The 20506-nt window shown below is 33.7% G+C and overlaps 2 protein-coding genes across 3 annotated transcripts; one reads left to right on the top strand and one right to left on the bottom strand.

The window, feature by feature from the left end:
- The first annotated feature begins 1710 nt into the window (after positions 1-1710).
- Positions 1711-9258, top strand: LOC112771094 (nucleolar complex-associated protein 3). Of its 2 annotated transcripts, none has more exons than XM_025815706.2 (13): positions 1711-2082; positions 2407-2576; positions 2689-2882; positions 4031-4239; positions 4362-4464; positions 4702-4865; positions 5151-5289; positions 5519-5695; positions 5775-5911; positions 6719-7045; positions 7547-7686; positions 7791-7888; positions 8514-9258. In XM_025815706.2, the coding sequence occupies exons 1-13, from the start codon at positions 1919-1921 to the stop codon at positions 9006-9008; spliced, it is 2517 nt and encodes an 838-aa protein (XP_025671491.1). In that variant the 5' UTR covers positions 1711-1918; the 3' UTR covers positions 9009-9258. The 2 variants fall into 2 exon arrangements, with proteins under 2 accessions (XP_025671491.1, XP_025671492.1); XM_025815707.2 differs by having other exon boundaries at positions 7791-7896.
- A 4330-nt stretch (positions 9259-13588) lies between these two features.
- LOC112769180 (probable 1-deoxy-D-xylulose-5-phosphate synthase, chloroplastic) lies at positions 13589-19886 on the bottom strand. Its single transcript, XM_025813622.3, has 10 exons — positions 19430-19886; positions 18215-18334; positions 17948-18112; positions 17560-17710; positions 17123-17391; positions 16598-16880; positions 15748-16040; positions 15014-15292; positions 14554-14838; positions 13589-14008 (listed from the first exon to the last, which is right to left on the bottom strand). Exons 1-10 carry the CDS (start codon positions 19604-19606, stop codon positions 13856-13858), a joined length of 2175 nt encoding a protein of 724 aa, XP_025669407.1. The 5' UTR covers positions 19607-19886; the 3' UTR covers positions 13589-13855.
- Between the last annotated feature and the right edge of the window lie 620 nt (positions 19887-20506).

Raw genomic sequence — 20506 nt, 5'->3', positions numbered from 1 at the left:
ACATAGGTGGCACTGGCTAAGAAATTTGACGAAGCAAATGAGCTCAAAGATTACAGATCTCTCAAAATTAAATGATACGTGTATAAAGTAGTGTTAAAGGTTTTGGCTAATAGATTGAATATTGTTATGCCAAAGTTGGTGGGGGAGGTGCAAAGTTATAACTTCTGTGGTTGGTATTAAATGGCAAAGTTATAACTTATATGGTTGGTATGAAATGTTTAATTATATACAAATTTATTTGATTTTTTTGTGTCTAACAATCGGAAAAAAAAAAAAAGACAAGGAAAAGAAGTAAAACAAGCACAACTAAGAATACAAAACAAGTACAACTAAGAGCACAATAAATACAAAGAAAAAATAATAAATAGATCTTTAATCTTTTATTTCGAAGATAAATAAATTTTTGACTAATTGAAAATTAAAAAATATTCTTCATCTAAGTCCATTCGGAAAACTTATTTGTCCGTATATATTTTAGATGGAAAAAATTAAATATATCGTATTTTAAAAACTGAAAGACGTTTTTGTATTTTTAATTAATCAAAACTTATATGTTTTCAAATTATAAAGTTACGAACTTATTTGTCTTTCTCTCTTATACAAGTGAAGAATTGGGAGATGAAGTGAGATAATTAAAAAGCCAAAGAAACTAAAGATGTACAAGTGAGAAAGCTAGTAAATACACAACTTATGCATCATAGAAGGCAAAGGAAGCAAAAGGACTTATATGTTTTCCTTGTACCAGACCCTAGCGAAGCCTTTATACCCTAGTTGCTTTAGCTGACTGACAATCTCTTGCAATGACCATTCATTAACCTCAAAATGTAAATCCTCCACAATCATTCCTCCTAAATACTCTAATCGTTGTCCATTGTCAATAAATTTGCCACCATGGTAAATTTCGATACTGAAATCCAAATCACCCATAACTGCATACCAAAAAAAAAAAAATAATGCCATAAATCCCTCTTCAAACACTTTGAGAAACACAAGGAAGCTCTAATAAACAGAATGACAAACTTTCACAGGAGAAAAGAACAAAAACCCTTCAACCAGTGAAACGTTGAGCGTTGTCTTACCTAGAGGAAGAAGCAACGCCTACGACGACGGCAGTGATATCGGAGATGCCAAACCCTCCCGCAATATTCCGGTGGGATTAATCTCTGCAGCTGAGGGAGTTGGGAAGCAAGGCATGCACACGAGTTTCTTCTCTAAGTTTGGGAGAAGAGACCGAACAGTTTTCAAGAGGGTAAAATGGTATTTCAGAAAAATATGAGTGAAAGAGTATTAGGGATTTCACATAAAGTTAGGGAATCTTTAACTTAGGAACAGAATATTCCGTTAAATCTAACAGTTTGGTCACGGTAGGGACCTAATTGAAAAAAAAAATTGGGGGCAGGGACCCAATTGAAAGAAAAAAAAGTGTAGGGACCTAATTGAAAAATTCGCTAAACTATAGGGACCAACAGAGTAATTAAACCTTTTCAAAACTGTGGAAGTACAGAAATCGGAGGTCCGATTTGTGTACCTCCCACAAATCAGACGGTCCGATTTCTGTACCTCTAATAAATCGGACGGTCCGATTTCTGCTTCTCTAATTAAACGATCCCACATTTGAGTATAACACCCCAACAATCCACATTTTAAAAAAACACCACTACCACTCCAATATTAAAAATAAAAAATTCGTCTAGTGAATGATATATTGGCTGATTTGCTGGAAATTAAACAAGCATATGATTGTGCAAAGTTTGGTCCAAATTGAATGATACCTTATTCTTTTTCAGCAAGGGCATTATCGTAAAAACAGATACTAAAACCCAGTTTTAAACCCTAGGAAAACCCTTTCACTATCCTTCCAAGTTCCGAAGTCCTGTCTGTTTATCACCCTCAACGCGGTCAACGCAACGCAACCGGAATGGGGAAGAAGAAGCAGAAGGAGAAGATAGTTCTTCCACCGGAGCTCCCGCCGGAGATTCCCGACGACGAGGTCGAGGTCTCCGATGAGGACCTCCAGTTCGTCAATGAGAATCGCGGTTACGCTTCCTTATTCTCCACCCTTGACACGCAATCAATCACCAAGTACGTTTCTTTCTTCCAAATCCCCTCCTTTCCCATACTTACAATGCTCGCTTTTGTACCTTTGTTTATTGGAATTTCCTCCATGGGAACCCTAAAACTTCATTGCTCAAGTGCATGACTATTTCGAACTTTTGCAATTTCTTATGGCACAACTAAAAATCGAGAATTTTGAGCAGTTATCTTTGGTTAAATAACAAGTTTTAGGTTGTTAACTTGGGAGAATTTTTCTGACCGTCAGGTTATTGCTTTTGCATTTTGAGTTTTATGACTTGAGCTGCTACATTTTTACTTAGGCTGTGACTTTTGTTTTTGGTGATTACTAAGGCATGTTACTCGAGTTGCTGATGCTAAAGATGATGCTTTGGAGAAACTTTATGAGAAAAAGCTGCGAAAGAATGCTCTCAAGAAGGAAAAAGAAGAAACAGGAATACAGGTTGACCGAGTTGATGTTCTTCCAATCAAGTCTTTGGATGGACAACTCCATTACCGGACAGGTATCTAGAACCCCTTTCATGTAAATTAGGTGCATTGTGGTCACTTAACGGTGCTTTTTCTGTCTTTTTGTTTGACCAATTTTGTAATTGATTTTGTTCTTGCATTTTGCAGCTACAAAGGCAGAATCACAAAATGGTCCAAGTGAAGAGGAAACGGGAGAGGATGTAAATGATAGAAAAAGTCTGGTGAAGCTAACTAAGGCTGAAAAGAGAGCCAAACTTAAGAAGTTGAGGAAGGAGGGGAAAAAGCAAGGGAAAGAGGTGCCAAAAGCAGAAGTGGAACAAACACCACAAGCCACTGTACTGGTATTTGCTCAGTCATCCTAATATTCTCAATTTTAACTCCTTTTGTGGTTTAAGAGTTCCATATCTTATTTATTTATATATTATTGTTATACTGTTGTATCAAATTTTCAATGGAATTGAGAAAGGAGGCCTATGGAATTAACTAAAAGTAATAAATGGCCAACAACCAGTTATTTTATCAATATTCTGATTTTCTTCCACTTGGTCGACCTTATTTAGTGCTAATGCATATATAATTATATAATATATTGTAGATCTACTTGTTTGATTCTGAACATTTTTCTTGTAAGTGATCTGTCTTTCTGAATATCACTAGTAGTAAGGCACTAAAGTTATCTCTTTCCAATGTCTAATAGTCGTCTCATGCCACTTAACAATCATGTTTGTTTGAAAAAAAAGTAATTGCTTTTCTTTGTATTGGTTATAAATTTTATATATTCACATGTGGTGCTACCTTTTTCATTGAACTCAGCGTTGTGCATAAAATTCTTTACATAGTTGTCAATTGTGGCATTTTGTGCTGCCACAATGGTGGGGCATTGTGTCGTTGCAGACAAAATTGACAAAGGCATCTTAAATGCCTCTCTTCAGTTCCATGGTTGCACTGTGATCCATGGGTGGCAACAAAAGCCACTGTTTCCCATTGTCTCTGAAGATTATTGAGGACTGTGTGGTGATTTTGCCCCATATCAAGCTTCAGTATAGGGTTTTCTCATTTGTTTGTCTCTTCCTCAGTCACAGCCTCCTCTCCTTCTCTACAACTGTTTTTTCACTTTAGCAGGCTTCTTGCTTCTGCTCATTCTAAACTGCTGATGTCCTCTGCCCTCTTAGTTAGGGTTTCTTTTATGTATGCAGGTGGATTATTTTTTTCTGGTGATGAAACCTTTCTTTTGCTTTCCTTTATTTGTCTTCATTGGCTTACCCCAAAAACAAAGCTGTTGGGCCAGTTATGCAAGTCTTAAGAAGTTTAAATTTCGTTAGGGCACTATATTGTCTAGTTAGTTATGCACTATACTGATGTTGATTGCATGCTTAGAGTCTACACTATGAATTTTAGTTGGTTAATTTTTGGTTTGGGTGTCAGCTGCTCCATGCTACTATTTGGGATTAACGAGTGATATTTGCTATGTTATGTCATATTTATTCAGGCTGAGGTAAAAGAAGATCTTACAACTGAGGAGGCTTTTGAATCTAAGAAGTGTAAACTTGCAGAGTTGGGAAATGCATTACTTACAGACCCTGAGTCCAATATTAAATTTCTGAAGGATATGCTACAGATATCTAAAGACAATGATCCTACCATTGTTAAACTTGGACTTCTGTCACTCTTGGCTGTATTTAAAGATATTGTCCCTGGGTATGCCTAATAGCTCTATCTAACATTGCATTGTTTATATGTAGTGAACATCTGTATTTTGTTTGCTTCCACACTAATGCTTTTTTGCTTAATATATGCTCCACTTTTGTGTGATTTCTCAGCTATCGAATAAGGCTTCCTACTGAGAAAGAACTGGAAATGAAGGTTTCAAAGACTGTGAGAAAGATGCGTTACTATGAATCAACTCTACTTTCGGCATACAAGGTTCGTATTCACATTTGAGTGCGATTTAGTTTACTATGATTACCTAATTAAGATGAAAGAAAGTTTTACTATCAGATATTACTTTACTTCTAATGCTTGCATTGTTGCTTCTGGAACCTACTTTTCCCGGTGGTAAAAATATTTAGGATATTTATTTAAAAGTACTATATAGATATTAATGTGGTTTGATATTTATGCCACTAAGATGTTTTTTTATATTTTTTATTATGTTGCCAGGCATACCTGCAAAGGCTGATGTACTTAGAAAAGAAGCCCTTATTTCAACTTGTAGCAGTACGTTGTATTTGTACATTGCTCGACATACATCCTCATTTCAACTTCAGGGAAAACCTGTTGGATGCTACTGTCAGAAACATAAGCTCTACTAATGAGGCCATAAGGTACAGTTGTATGTTTGCTGTGAGCTATTCTATATTATATTTGGATTTTTCTGGAATGCAAAGCACCTTTCTAATTTCAATTTCTCAAAAAATGGTGAGTTTAGCTTGTAATTGTTTTACCTATTTTTGTCTTCAAAAGCTTCCCATAATATCTTCTTTTAGAAAGATACTATTTCTGCTAATTCATTTTATTGCTAATAATCTATTTTCCGTGTGTGTGTGTGTGTGTTTTGACTTTTATGTTTACTATCTATCTGATAAAATTTCCTTGTTTCTATTTAACAGGAAACTTTGTTGTTCTACAGTTAAATCATTGTTTACAAATGAGGGTAAACATGGTGGTGAGGCTACTGTAGAGGCTGTTCGATTGATTGCCGATCTTGTCAAGGCTAATAATTGTCAGTTGCATCCTGATTCCGTTGAGGTATGGGTTTCGTTTCTTATGGGAGTTGCTAATTCCTTTACTTCTATTGTGTTTGAATTTTGTTCGTCGTCAATTTTCTCTTTCTCTAATAAGTTGATGCTGCTCTTTATAAACTGATAGAGTGATAGAATCATAAATGCTCTTTGCAAAACTCATTAAATTTTTTGTGGAAGGTTTTTCATTCAGCACAAAGCTGTTGAGTGATGTTTGTTGTTTTATAATTCTTCAGGTGTTTTTGTCTCTTTCATTTGATGAGGATCTTGGGAAGTCTGAGAAGAAAGAAGAGGATCATAAATTTAAAAACAAGAAAAATAAGAAGAGAAAAAACATGGAGGCATCAAATCAGTTGCCAGATAATGATAGAAAGAGAAGTAAGCATGAAATGATCTCTAAGACAAAAGAGGAGGTAATTTTTATAAATAAATCACATATTATGATTGTTCTGGTTATTGTTTGAGATAAGATTGAATTGATGCTTTCTGTAGGTTGAAGCTGAGTACAAGGCTGCATCGTTTGCTCCAGATGTTATGGAGAGGAGACAAATGCAATCTGAAACACTCTCTGCCGTGTTTGAGACGTATTTTCGCATTTTGAAGCACACAATGCATTTCATAGCAACCAGGTTTGTATTTATATAATATGTTTGTGTATTTTAATTACAGTGAGGCAAAATCGGTTGTTGGATTGATAGGGTGTGACGATTTTTTTTTTTTATTATTTAATTTTTAAAATGGGGAAAAGAAACTTGTTTTTCTTGAAAAAATATTGATTATTAAAAAACTTCAATCGAGACATCTAGATGTGTTTGAGGAGTGTAATATAAGAAAAAGAACAGAGAAAAGGTATACAAACAATTTATTTTTATTTATTTATCTTTTGAAAATTTGTTAGAAATTAATTACTAGAACTATCATATGATCACTCTTTCAATGATTATTCAGATACATGTAGAAACTCTGCTGTTTATTGGATGAGATACTTATCAGTTGCTTTACTTGAACTTTCCTGTGTTTCTTGCACTTGTGCTGAGGAGTACCATATGCCCCTGCCAGCAGCTGGTCCTCAGTAGGGGAACTTCACTGTGAGCCTGTGAAGATTCTTTGCTCAGTTGTGCAAGCATACGTGTATGCACGTAGGGTTATGTGTGAGCATTTCTTGCATATGATGCTCAGAAAAGCATCAAGACTCCCCTTTAGTATCCAAACATAGTGATATGTCAGTTTAAACTTGATGCTTTGTATATCTTTTTGCTGGTTTTGATGTATTGTTATATCTTACAATTTTCTTTGCTTTATTTTTCTAATTAAAAAACTTCCATTCTTTTTCTTTTGCAGTGTTTATTCTTCTCTTATGTTGTATTAAATTTTTGGGGTGGTTGCTGGTCATATTCTGTTCATATGGATCATAATTTCTTCACTTTCTTTTTCAGGCCTGAAGTAAATACTGGGGCATCATCTGCAGTGGAATCCCACCCATTGTTTGCTCCTTGTCTCAAAGGACTGGGAAAGTTTTCACATTTGATTGACCTCGACTTCATGGGGGACCTAATGAACCATCTCAAAGTACTTGCTTCTGATGGTAGTAACTCTGGCAACAGTTCTGAGAAGTGTCCTAAATTTTTGACTGTGACTGAACGTCTCCAATGTTGCATTGTTGCTTTTAAAGTGATGAGGAATAATCTTGATGCTCTGATTGTTGATTTGCAAGACTTCTTCGTCCATCTTTACAGTCTTATACTTGAATACAGGCCTGGAAGGTGAATTTGACTATCACTATTATGAAAATTATCACTTGCAAGATAGGGTATTTCATCAGTAGTCCATGGATACTGATATTGATGTACTTGTTCATATGTGCATGTCTGTCGATTTGCTTGTACGAGTCTTCGTATAAATTTGGAAAATCATAATACTAAACCATACTGTTAGAGGTTTGAAGAATTCCTTGGTCTCTGCTTAATAACTAGCTATTTTGAATGAGTTGGTTTCATTAGTGTTGAAGTCTTTATCCGCTACTGAAATTACTATTTATTTTTCTCGTCCCCCTCCTCCCCTATGGCCTGGAAGTCATTGGTTCAAATCCTAGAAATGCATTGACCTTTTCTATGACCACACCAGTGGGTGTCCTGTACACTGGGCTGCTCGGCCCTTTCAACGTCCAATTTCTGTTGTACAACCATGAATTGTTTTTGTTCATTTTTCTGCGTGCTTTTTAATATGTTGTTCTATTTGACTCATGTTTCATGTATATGAAATAGAGATCAAGGAGAGGTGTTAGCAGAAGCTTTGAAGATAATGTTGTGTGAAGATAAGCAACATGACATGCAAAAGACTGCTGCATTCATAAAGCGTTTGGCTACATTGTCGCTGTGCTTTGGATCTGCGGAGTCCATGGCTGGTAAGTTTTAATATTCTCATAACCCAAAAAAAAAGTGTGAAAATGAGATATAAAATAAAAGAAAAAGCAACTTGATATGTGATTTTCATTTGAACCTGTTTCAGCATTGGTCACAGTAAGGCATCTCCTTCAAAAGAATGTGAAGTGCAGAAATCTGTTGGAAAATGACACTGGAGGGGGCTCAGTTTCCGGAACAATCCCAGTAAGCTTGTTAAGTTCATTTCTTCTGTGTTTCACAGTTTTTAAATCATCTATAGTCACCATATTATGGCTTCTCCCGCTGTAGTCTTATAAAATTTTGAAGTATCCATGAAAGGAATGTTAATCATTAAGAAAAAAATATAGGCAATTACACCGGTACCTTTCTGAAACTAAAGAGTAAATTATCTTCTATTATGTGTTATTGCATGAGAGATTTGTTTTGCGCACCTTTAACACCCGAAATAATCTTACATTTAACCAATCCATTGCATAGCTAAAATTTTTGGATAAAAATAAGCTTTTGAAACATGCATCAAATATACTTTAGAATTACGCAAATAGTTAGTTCCATGAAAATGGAATTGCGATGATAAGTTAAATTACCTAGAGTTTAATTCAAACTTGATACATGTAAAGAAATTTATTTCATGTATTAAATACTTGTATAGTTAGATTTATTATGCTATAATATATAAGACAGAGTAATTTGCTAATTTACCATCTAATTTCCTAAGAGTACCAAAGTAAATGCGGCTCCACTTATTTTAAGTATCTATAAATTGAACACCTACAATGATGTGTGAGACTTAAACTGTGTCCCCTTTCTTTCCCTCTTTGATGTGCAGAAATATCAACCATATTCCACGGATCCCAATTTAAGTGGAGCTCTTGCTTCTGTGCTTTGGGAACTCAATCTTTTGTCCAAGCATTATCATCCTTCTATATCAACAATGGCCTCTGGTATATCAAGCATGAGTGTTGCACAGAATCAAGTCATTCTCTCAAAAACCTCTCCTACACAAGCTTTAATGGAAATGTCTCTTGATCAGGAATTAACTTTCCCGCAACATAGTGGCACTATAAAATTGAATAACAAGAAGAGAAGAACAAATGGTCCTGCAACATCACCCTCCATTGGTTCTGCATCAGTCACTTCAAGTTCATTCAATGAGGATGAGTTGCATGAGAAACTTGGTTCCCATTTTACGCTTCTTCGCGACATTAGGGAGAATGAAAGGTTGAGAAAGGAGTTGGATAAGACTACACTATCACTACAGCTATATGAACAATATAAGAAACAAAAGCAAAGATCAAAACCAAAGAAGAAAGCCATTGCTTAATAGATGTATATGGCTTATAGATAACATGAAATTTTGTAGTTTTATTTTCGTTGTTTCCGTATTTGTGAAAACCAGACCATTTATCAATCAGGTAAGAGGACTAGGAGCCATGGTCACCAGTTTTGTGCCGGTTTGGTGTACCTGCTGATAAAGTGTAAAATTATATTTTGATTAAAAGAGAGTGATATTAATTTTACAGAAGTACTTTATTAGAAGGTTTATAAAGAAATTTGCAATTGGAATTAGAACATCTGCAATATCTAGACTTTTATTTCGTTGCCTTTTGGAATTGGAATTTTACTTAAAATTCAGAATTTTATGTTTTGGTTTTGATAAGGAATTAAAAGAGTAAATACCCTTTCCGGCCCTTGTTCATTTTGAAAATTGACTACCCGCCCCCTGATATTTATTATTTATCAAATCGGTCCTTATCCATTTGTTCTGTGATACCAATTAGCCCTTGAGTTTGTTTCTCCGTTCAAAGTCGACGGAAAACGCTGAGGTGTAACGTGCAGGCCGTGACGTGGCTCTGGATCATCAAACGTGGATTGCTCTGTAAGCATGTGGACAAATAAGCCCCTGCAGACTCAGCAAAACAACACAATATACCCTAAAACACTACAAACACAACTGCTGTTATCACAATTAACATTGCCAGCATAACAAACACACTATGGTTATTACTACATCTTTTTTATTTTGCTTCATATTCATCTTGAATCTTGAATTCCAGTTCCTCCAACCTTTTCTCCATCATCATCATTCTTCCTTAAATATCATTGTCATCTTCATTGCCACAACCTTTAGCAATCAGTTCGTCTAGCCAAACAAAAAAATTGCAGTGACGTTGCTCCATCTGCAATTGTCATTATAGTGAATACAACTTGTTAAACAAGGTAGGAAGTTGATTACATAAACTGAAGATTGGTGCACACTTACGCCATAGTGGGAACAGCCCAGGAAGATTCTGTCTGGGTTCTTGGCTGTCCCAGACTGTTGCATGACTGCATAGGTGCCACACTTGCATTTAGGGTGCTGGAACTTGGCCTTCTTGCCCTCACTTGCATTGCTACTCGACCCCACCAAATTCTTCCTTCTAAAACGGTGTGTGTTAGAGGTTGAAGATTGCTCTGGATCGCTCATGCTTCAGGCACTAGTGTTAGGGTTCAGAAATGGGGAGATTGAGATTTCGCCCTAATCGAGCAAACAGACTTCTTTTTAAAACGACGTCACTTTGCTGAGTCTGCAGGGGCTTATTTGTCCACATGCTTATAGAGCAATCCATGTTTGATGATCCAGAGCCACGTCACGGCCTGCACGTTACACCTCAGCATTTTCCGTCGACTTTGAACGGAGAAACAAACTCAAGGGCTAATTGGTATCACGGAGCAAATGAATAAGGACCGATTTGATAAATAATAAACGTCAGGGGGCGGGTAATCAATTTTCAAAATGGACAGGGGCCGGAAAGGGTATTTACTCGAATTAAAATATACATTGTACTTTTTATATTAGATTTTAGATTTACTATTTAGTTATAAGGTTTACAATTTAAAGTTCATGAAAATATTAATTAAGAAACGTTCCTAGTACCTTTTATGAAAAAAATATTCCATATTTATTTGTGATAGTTATTTAATTTTATTTTATAATTTTCTATTATAATATTTCATTAAATGATAGGTAATGTATAACTATATATCTGTTTATTAATTGTATATAAAGGAGAGATGAAAGGGTTGATCCGTTAATGTTTATTTTATTTATTTTTTAAATTTATATAAAAATATTGTTGATTTATAGAGATGTCAAGTCTTAAAATTTGAATTTATACAATTGAGTTATATTTCATAATTTTCGATTTCATGTTATCCTAGCTTCCTAAGCATAAAAGATTAAAAGTTAATTATGTTCAAGACATGCCCAATCCTATCCAGGGATGGGAGACAAATGCCTCTGAATCACAACTTATTGGCATAAGTCTTCCTATTTTGGTTGGTCAGTGTCGTTTGAGTTTGAATTAATTTGTCTAGTATTTTTCCGTGATAATGTGGACAGACTGGAAGTGGATCTCTCTAATAAAAAAATTGGATGGTGTTAATTATTTAATTTAACTCTTTTATTTTTTTTCATATTTATTTTTGATTTTACTTATAGAATTAAATGTGAGAGATTACATCTTATTCTCTTAAATATTTAAAAAAAAATTTTGCCCGAACATAATTCAGCAAAGTATAATAGAATGTATAATATAGTGATGATGTGTCACTGTGTCAGCTAGTAATATATGTTATAACAGGATTTGTTTTAGTGTTACTATTACTAGTGTTAAATCCGTGCACTTATATTTTAATTTGACATGATAAATTAAAAATAATATTTTATAATCATAAATTTTTTAAATTTTGTATAATACTATTATCGTTATTATATAATAAGTGTATTGAATATGTTATTTTATATTTACTTAAAATAAAATACAAATAAAACAATTTAAAATTTATAATATTTTTGAACGATAAGAAAAGAGACCTAAAAAGATAAAAATATATATAACTATATTAGTAGTATATCAATTTTGCACTAAACTTTATACAAAAAAACTAACAAAAGTTTATCGATAATAGAATATTTTGCTAACATCATTAGATAAACAATTGCCATATGATGTTGTGCTCTATGTTACACATTTCATTTTAAGTCTAAAAGTATAGTTATAGATAAATTAGCTAAATTTATGACAAATATTCGTACAAAAGTATAAATCATAACATGTTACTAGAACGAAAATACTATTTTTCTTACCTAAATATTATTAAAAACTTCTTTGAACATGACATTTGTTGTTAATGACTTTGGATTGCTATCTTAGCCTAGAATCAGAATGTTCAAGGCATTGCGACTCTTAACTCTTGACAAAGCAACGTAAAACTGTCCATAGGTGAATACTGATTTTGGCAAGTAAAGTCTTACATGTGATAATGATTTAATTACCACAATGAAATACCTTAGTTTTTCAATATTTTTCTCCTCTTATATAGTATCCCGTCAGTTAATAATGTCCAAGTTGCATTCTAAATACAATTTAGTTTGCTAACACTATTAGATATCAATAACATCACAAATAGTTTTCTCAATTGATGACCAAACCTCATTAATAGCTGTAATAAATTTTCTATCGTCATACAGTAGTCCCAATGAATAAAAAGTATGTTGGAAGTTAGGATATATAATCCTATTAACTGTCATAATAGACTCATATATTGTGCAACCTTTCTGAACAGTTAACAAAATTTTCATATAATAGATATCACCTATACCCAATAGAACATAGTTTAACCTCACAATAGAATACCCTTTCTTGCGTAAATGTCATTTCCTTTTTTTTTCTATCATAAACAAATTGATTTAGAAACTCAACATACGTTAAAGTTTGACTTGCTTTAAATTTTTTGTTGGCCTCCATTCATTCTAAGAACATCTTATATGTTTCTTTCTCTTATTCCATGATTTTTCTAAAAACATGGTATCTGTTTCTTTCTCTTATTCCATGATGTGTCAGTTAGTAATATATGTTATAACATGATTTTTTTCAGTGTTACTATTATATTATCATTAAGAGGGATTCAAATTGGTTTTTACATTTAACTAAATGGTTTATTTTAACTTCTGAAATTAAAAGAGCAAATCATTCTTGGATCAATTTAATTTTGTTGCACAAATTCAAAATTTTTAATATTTTTCAAACTCATTAACTTCTCTTCTAGCTTTTACACATTGCTTAAATACAAATACTTTTATAAATATTCTTAAGTTTTTAATTTGGATTATACATTTTTTATATTAATTTAATATTGCTAGATTTTATAATATATAAACATGTTATTTCAATAAAAAATTATGACTGACTAGAATATATGTATTTTTGGGTTTTTTTGGTTTTGGTCCAAAACACGTATTTTATACGAATTAACAACTTACTTAATTCTTACTTTCTTTTGTCTTACTAAAAAATGATAAATTAACAAAAGCAATTATATTCTAATGTCAATAAAATTAGAAAAGTTAGTTAGAAGTATAACATGTAATTATATATAGAAACATAAAAACATTGTTTTAGACAGTGATGATATCATACTATCCTCTAATATGAAAGTATCTATGTAATTTTTCAATATTTTTTAGTATATAATTATGTTATTGTTTTTATAAAATAAATGTTTTAAAGACCACTTCTAAAGCAAATGCATTGTCAAAAGTTGGAAGAAATAATAACCTATGGCAATATTCATGACTAGCCTGTTAATCACATTTTATTATCCTTATGTTTTAACTTTTAACCATAGAATTAGCAATGGGGGGAAGATTTCCTTTCACCTATAAGGATTTGCTGAGGTAATAAATAGCCTTACACATGATGATAACACATTATAACCCTAAGTTCTTAATTAGATTAGTGGAGAACTACAATTAGAAGATTATGAGAAATGATTAGTCTCATTCCTCAATATTAAGGGGGACAAAAAAGAAGAGAAAATAAAAGCCTTAACCTACTTATACAGTTATATTAAACAAGCAAATTTTGTAAGAAAACTCTCAATCTTGATTGGTTAGATTGTTACACTTTACATTACCGTTTTCTTATCCTATTTGACATGCATTCTATACATTTTACAAACGGCATTCGTGGTTTATTTCTATCATCATACATGTAAAGTAAAACCTCACAAGATTACAAGTACAAAGGAGATCAATAAACCTGACATAGAGCCTTGCTTTCAAGATTATTCGATGCAACCATCGGATATCCCTTTATCATAGTCACAAATGAATGACAAGTATGCAGGTCAAGAACACATGAATTGGAGAGCTTCGCGGGTACGGCCAAGCAAACTCAATGTTGTGGCGGCAATGTGATGTCCGGTTAACCCCGCCTGCTGAAGCTGCTCGTTTGGTGATGCATGCTCAATGTAACTATCAGGTAAGACTATTGGTCGCCACTGGAAAGAGTTGATAGAGAGAATAAGAAACAGAAAATAATAAAAATGGTCAAAAAAAATTAGTCATATATACCTCACCATATAATATGTCCAGCCTAGATATTTTAAAATGCAACAAATACATGTAAAATTACAAAATGATCTTTAAATTAAGGAGGTTTTTCAAAGATACAGGGACCTATCGGCTACGTGGTTAGTAAAAGTTGGCCACAAAGCCCAATAACCAAAATTAAACTATTAAGGACTTGGCTATCATGGGATGCTTGATGATGTATTTAAGGAAAGTAGTCTTTTCTCTTAACAGCTAGTTTTTAAAGTTTGGTTCCTCCTTTTTACAGGTACTTAAAAATAGTATCCGAGCTTGGTTGTTGGCGGTATGAAAATGGCTACCAATAGGCTAGATTAAGGTGAATACTGAATACTGATAGCCTATAGCCGAGTGGCTACTACCTGGATATCTGCTAGCTTTTAATGTGATCCCCACTTTGCTTAGGTATTTAACACAATTAATTCACAGCCGTCAAATATAATAAAAGTTGTAGTACCTTAATACTTCCATCAAGCAGTCCATCAAGTGCAATGAACTGTGCAACATGAGAACCGAATCCTCCAATAGATCCTTCCTCGACACTAATCAGGAATGAATGATGCTTGCAGAGCTGCCTCAGAAGCTTGATGTCAAGGGGCTTGCAAAACCTTGCATCAGCAACAGTGACCTCAATGCCAAGCTTTGCAAGAAGTGTATGAGCCTTAAGGCAGTTCTGAACCATTGATCCATATCCCAGTAAAGCAACATCTTTACCTTCAACAAGAACTCTTCCTTCTCCAATCTGTGAAAAGTTATTAATCACTCCAAAATTAAAGGAGGAAGATATCACATTATCTTCTAGTTCAAGATATAATTTTGCAGTGTGAAAATGAATGATGCTTCCTCAGGTTTAATGTCAGGTAATGAGATTTGGCACAAGTAACAATGGATAAAGAAAATAGGGTGTCACTGATTACCTCAATGGGGACTCCATCACATATAGTTTGGTCTCTCCCAACAAGAGCACCCCTGGGATACCGAAAGCAAATCGGCCGATCATTGACATGAATAGCAGTAGCCACCATGTGCACGAGTTCGATTTCATCAGACGGTGCCATAACAATCATGTTCGGTAAGCATGACATAAAGGTTATGTCAAATGCCCCACATTGGAGAGGACCATCAGAGCCCACCAATCCTGCACTTGTGATGACAAAGCGTACCGGAATTTTCTGTTGATCTACATCATGGACAACCTGCATACCATATGTAACTAACATGTTAAAATACTTATTACTTATATATAATATGCAATGTGCACTAACCATTCCTTTAGCACATTACTGGTAAGGTACCTTTTGGTTTTACCCAGACATTTGCATTATTCGATGTTCTATACAAATATATGAAGCATAGTTACTCTCACACAACAAAAATAGTGCCATAGGTCTCCAACTAATGGCTCAAGGTTCATGAAGTAAAATTCCCTTCACTTGTGGCAGTATTAATAGTAACAATAATCATAGTGCTCTAGATTTCAAAACATTTCTTGATATAGTCCAAGCTCAATGTTCCAAAGTTTTTATTTTATTTTTTTCATCAAACCCTGAAAACTTAACTAATTTCAACCAGAAATATGCTTTTCTCCAAGACAATTCTGATTGTCTACAACAACAGATAATGGCTATTAGGGTAGTTAATAAGGACTGACCTGGTCATATGCCCTTTGTAGAAAGGAAGAAGGTATAACACAGAAAGGCTTCAATCCACCACATGACAAACCAGAAGCAAAGGTGACTGCATGTTGCTCGGCCATTCCCACATCAAAAAACCTATCGGGAAATTTGTCCCGAAACAGCTCTAGTGATGGCTCCATCATGGTTCCTGCATTAACAACTACAATATCTTTGTCTTTCTCGGCTTCTGAAACCAAAGTCTCCACAAAGCAATCCCCATATGTCCGTTGCTGAACATCATAATGTAAAAAATTTGATTTTATAGAATCTGAAATGTCAACACAGGCAATTCATTAAAACCTCTTCAGCAAAATCATGTATTATCTAAAATTTCAAGACAATACCACAGTAAAGCTATAAAGAACAGAATTTTATAATTTTCTTCCATTAGGAACATGGTTTTACAACTATATGCTGTTCAAATCATACTAAGCTGAACTCAGATAAGAAAATAAACAATGTCAATGCTGGTTACAGCCCATATCAGGAAACAGCTTGGAAAGATTTTGGTGGATCCACTTAAAGGAATTCTTAAGAAATATTTAGAAGAAACCATTAAAAAATCCTCACTTTTAGATGATTTTACTGAACTTTTTAGATTCCATCGATTCATGTAGATAGTCTATCTAGTGGTTGTTCATTTGTTGTAGTATGCAATATTTGTTCATTTTGAACGGATTAAGGATGTGAAATCAACTAGGGAAAAGAAAAATGAGAAAGATGAACAAGGGAACTAGAACGTGCACTCATAGTGGCAAAGATAAGCTGTCAGGCTTAACGATGATCCAAAAATTACCACAAGAAAAGATCCCTACTAATGCATACCATCTTCCTGCCCGTCGGTCATATCACTTCTTTTATTGTTTTCTACTCCCTGATTATCATCAGTTATAACATGAACCAAGACAGGACCCATTGAATCGAGCGAAGCAACTTCTTGCAGAACACAAACTAGATCTTCAATATTATTACCATCCACTGGGCCTATGTAGTACAGACCAAGCTCGTCAAAGAGAGTAGAACCTAATGGGCCAATCAACCCACGGGCATATTCGTCAACTTTTGCTGCCCATTCATGCATACCTCTACCAATTCGTTTTGTGACACCCTGGGACAATGAATACAAATTACCATATACTTAAACATAATAAGACACCGAAATTGAAGCCTGAAAGGAAGAGCATATTAAACATATCAACTATTTGAGAGTATAATGCTTTCCCTAGTAGGATCATTTTGAAGTAAAAAGCGATATCATTGCCATATAAACCCTGCATGCTGGCAAGTAGCACAATGAATGAAAATATATAGCATTCTTTTCAAAACAAAGGAAGAGAAAACAGGTCATGCCTTAGCAGCTTCTCTAAATCTTCGGAAAGATTTACTGGACTGGAGCTTGCTCAAGGTACTAGAGAGGGCATTGATGGATGTCTTTGGGCCCTCATCAACTTTAGGGAGTAGGGAATGCCGGCTGTCATTCAAAACTACCACCAAATTTGAGTCCAAATATCCTGCATTGCTCATTGCCTCGTACACTTGACCGGCCATTGTTGTCAAATTGCTGATTACTGTTACTATGCGTTCTCGCCTCCCCTTCATATCTCGTGCAACAGCCATGCCTAAAATAAAATATACCAGATACAAGTTTGAGTACCAATTAATTTACCTATGAAACTTTTAAATTCATAGGAAACAAGTATTTTATTGACCCAACTACATATTTATACTCAGAGCAGCAAGAAAAACAATAAAATATGGAAAAAGCTTAAAAAGAACATACAAACTACCTAGTCCAGCAGAAATACTGTTGCATCCATGACCTGCACCAAATGCATCATATTCACTCTCAAATCGAGAAGTAAAACCAGAGATGCCATTCTTTTGTCTCATTGTGTACATGAGAGATCGTCTTCCTGTAAGAATCTTATGTGCATACGTCTGCACGCAAATGACGAATAGGCTACATTATCCAAAAGAGGCCATCCATTGGCTTTCATAGAAAGAAATGGGGAAAAAAAGATTATTCATTGTTTAGTTACAAATTTAACTCCAAGTAGCAAAATTTGTGATCTGCATTCTCCTTTCCACCCTCAAAAGGCAAGCGGGAAAAAGTAAAATAAGAATGGGACATCAGCATCTCTTTTTTTTCCCCCCTCATATAAATTAAAATCTTACTTGTTCGCCGACATCCCATAATATCTTGTCTACTGGAGCATGAAAAACATGGTGCATTGCAATCGTCAGCTCCACTGCAGCTATGCTTGCACTCAATGATATTTGTGTACTCGACATAATTGAAGACAACTCCAGACGGAGCTCCCCAGCTAGTTGTTTCAGTTCCTGAGAAGAGAATTATTTAGCTCTGATATGTCAAAAAAGACAAGTACGAACAATGCAAAACCAATATTTTAAAGATAAATTTTCTAAGATCTTATAGCTAACCTTAAGAGATAAGTTTTTCAAGCAAATAGGATTTTCAATTGTGTCAAGTATGGGTGTTGAAACCTTCTCCCAGTAGAAATCATCAATATCAGGCCGTGCACATACTCGATCCATTGATCCCTGCATCCAGAACATATCAGATATCACTCACTCATCCAGAACACAGCTAATTAGACTTGCCTCCCTTCTTTGAAACACTCTTACAACTTTAATCAGAATATTAGATAATAATATCTATGCAACGACGTTTGTCATACAATAAAAATACAAGAAAGTATCATGTCGCCTTTCAGTTATATTAAACTAATTTAAAAAGAATGGCATAAGAAGGTGACAATATAGAATTAGTTTATATATAGAAATTATTCTAAATTTCCAATGAGCTGTAAGGCATTTCTTCAATGTTTTTATTAATGAAGGGTATAATAGTAAAAATAGATTATTCAATTCTCTATAAGCTGGATCAAAACAAGGAATTGAATTCAATCATGTAATTTACTAGGTTAAACTCCCTCCATCCAATAACATAGGTAATTTCTTATCCAAAACTTATCATCTTCTATAGAATACAAAATTCTTACTCTACATTGTTTGACAACTAGTCATTTATCTCTCTTCTTTAATTATTTTGTGGTGATAGATTAAAATGGAGAAAGAATCACTCTTCCCACTCTTCCTCCATGGTATATATAAGAGTTACACTTCATATGATTAGTTTAAATATGTTCCGATGCTTTTTTTTTATGTACTATAGTAAGTAGTTAATAACTTTTAAGGTCAATCAAACTAATGTAAGCAGTTTAAATACTCTTGAAGACTAAAGTTAAAGGTTTCCTAATCTAATCTGTGTATTTTGTCAAATGTGACCAAATTTAAGAATTCAACTCATAACAGATTGAATTCAGTTCCTATGTCCCATATCATGACATTTCAAACCCGCAGATATCACCAACTTCACAGTTTGGATGATACACTCCATAATTTGCATAATAATATGAATCTTAACAATATATTCTTACCTAGTAACGGAATTCTTACCTGAAAACTAAGCTAATTAGCATAGGCACTTCCTTAAGCAGTTAGGGATATGAATTTGAGGTGCATTAACTAAAACTCAAAGGAAAGACATTTTTTTCTTGTTTACTTTAATTGTAGCATGCAAGTCAGCAATTACATTTAGAATTGAGAATAAGGAAATACAAAAAAAAAAGTTACCTTTAGAGGAGAAGAAGAACGAGGGAAGATGGAAATCGTAGAAAGTTCTAGATGAAGAGGGAAGTGGGAGGACGAGGAACAGTCCAATCTGTTAGGGAAACAAGAAGAAGAAGCGGCATGAGAGTGAATGCGAATTCCAAAGGAACAGTGTGTCGCAGGTGCAGTAGCCATATCCATAAGAGAAAGAGGAAAAAACGATCACAGTTCACAGTTTCAGATTAAGGGGAACCATGAAGTAATAGTTAGGGATGAACGAACAGAAGAAGAGAATGAAATTCTTGTTTTGGTTGATTGAGATTTTGATGAGAGAGAGAGAGATTTGAAGTAAGAAAGAAACAAAAATGGAAGGCAGGGAATAATAGTGAACGGCACTTGCCATTAACTAACAAATGGCAATGAGTTGAGAAATCTAAGCATGTATGCTTTCCACGGAGTCATTGTTTCTGCATAGTGTCACAACTCATCAAGATTTTACCTTGCTAAGTAAATTCTAGATTGATCCCTAATTTTTCTTAAGCAGTTACTTTGGTGTTTGATTTTTGTTTACTGATATGTTACTCTATGAATCTACAACCATGAAAAAAATATTACGTACTTTTTTAGACGCTATTATTTTAATAAAAATGAATTTTTAAATTTTTTTTTAATTTTTTAGTGTGTTTGAAAATTTTTTAATAATAAAATAAAAGTACTAAAAAAATAAAAAAAATTTTTAAAAAAATATTTTTATATTATTATATCCATAAATAAAAAGATCTTTTTATAAAATTATTTTATTTTTTCATAAGTTTTTTAAAAAAAATGACTCAAAAAAAAATCTTTTTTAAAAAATTCACCCAGACAAATTCTATGTCTATTAATAATAATTAAAAATTTTCTCATTCAAATATAAATATGTGTTTGATTTGTTTTTGTGTTTTTTGTATTTTTTTATTTTTTTTTGAAAAAAAGCTCAGCAAAACAAGTGAAGTGAAGAAAAATAACAAATAGTACCAGCGTAAAACTATAAAGCAAAAGTTACCCAACTCTAACACTAGTATTTATTTTTTTGTCATTTTTTGCATTGTCATCAACAAT

Source organism: Arachis hypogaea, chromosome 18 (assembly GCF_003086295.3).
Source record: "Arachis hypogaea cultivar Tifrunner chromosome 18, arahy.Tifrunner.gnm2.J5K5, whole genome shotgun sequence".
Lineage (NCBI taxonomy): Eukaryota > Viridiplantae > Streptophyta > Magnoliopsida > Fabales > Fabaceae > Arachis > Arachis hypogaea.
Note: the sequence above shows the minus strand (reverse complement) of the source record. Positions and strands in the feature narration are given on the sequence as shown.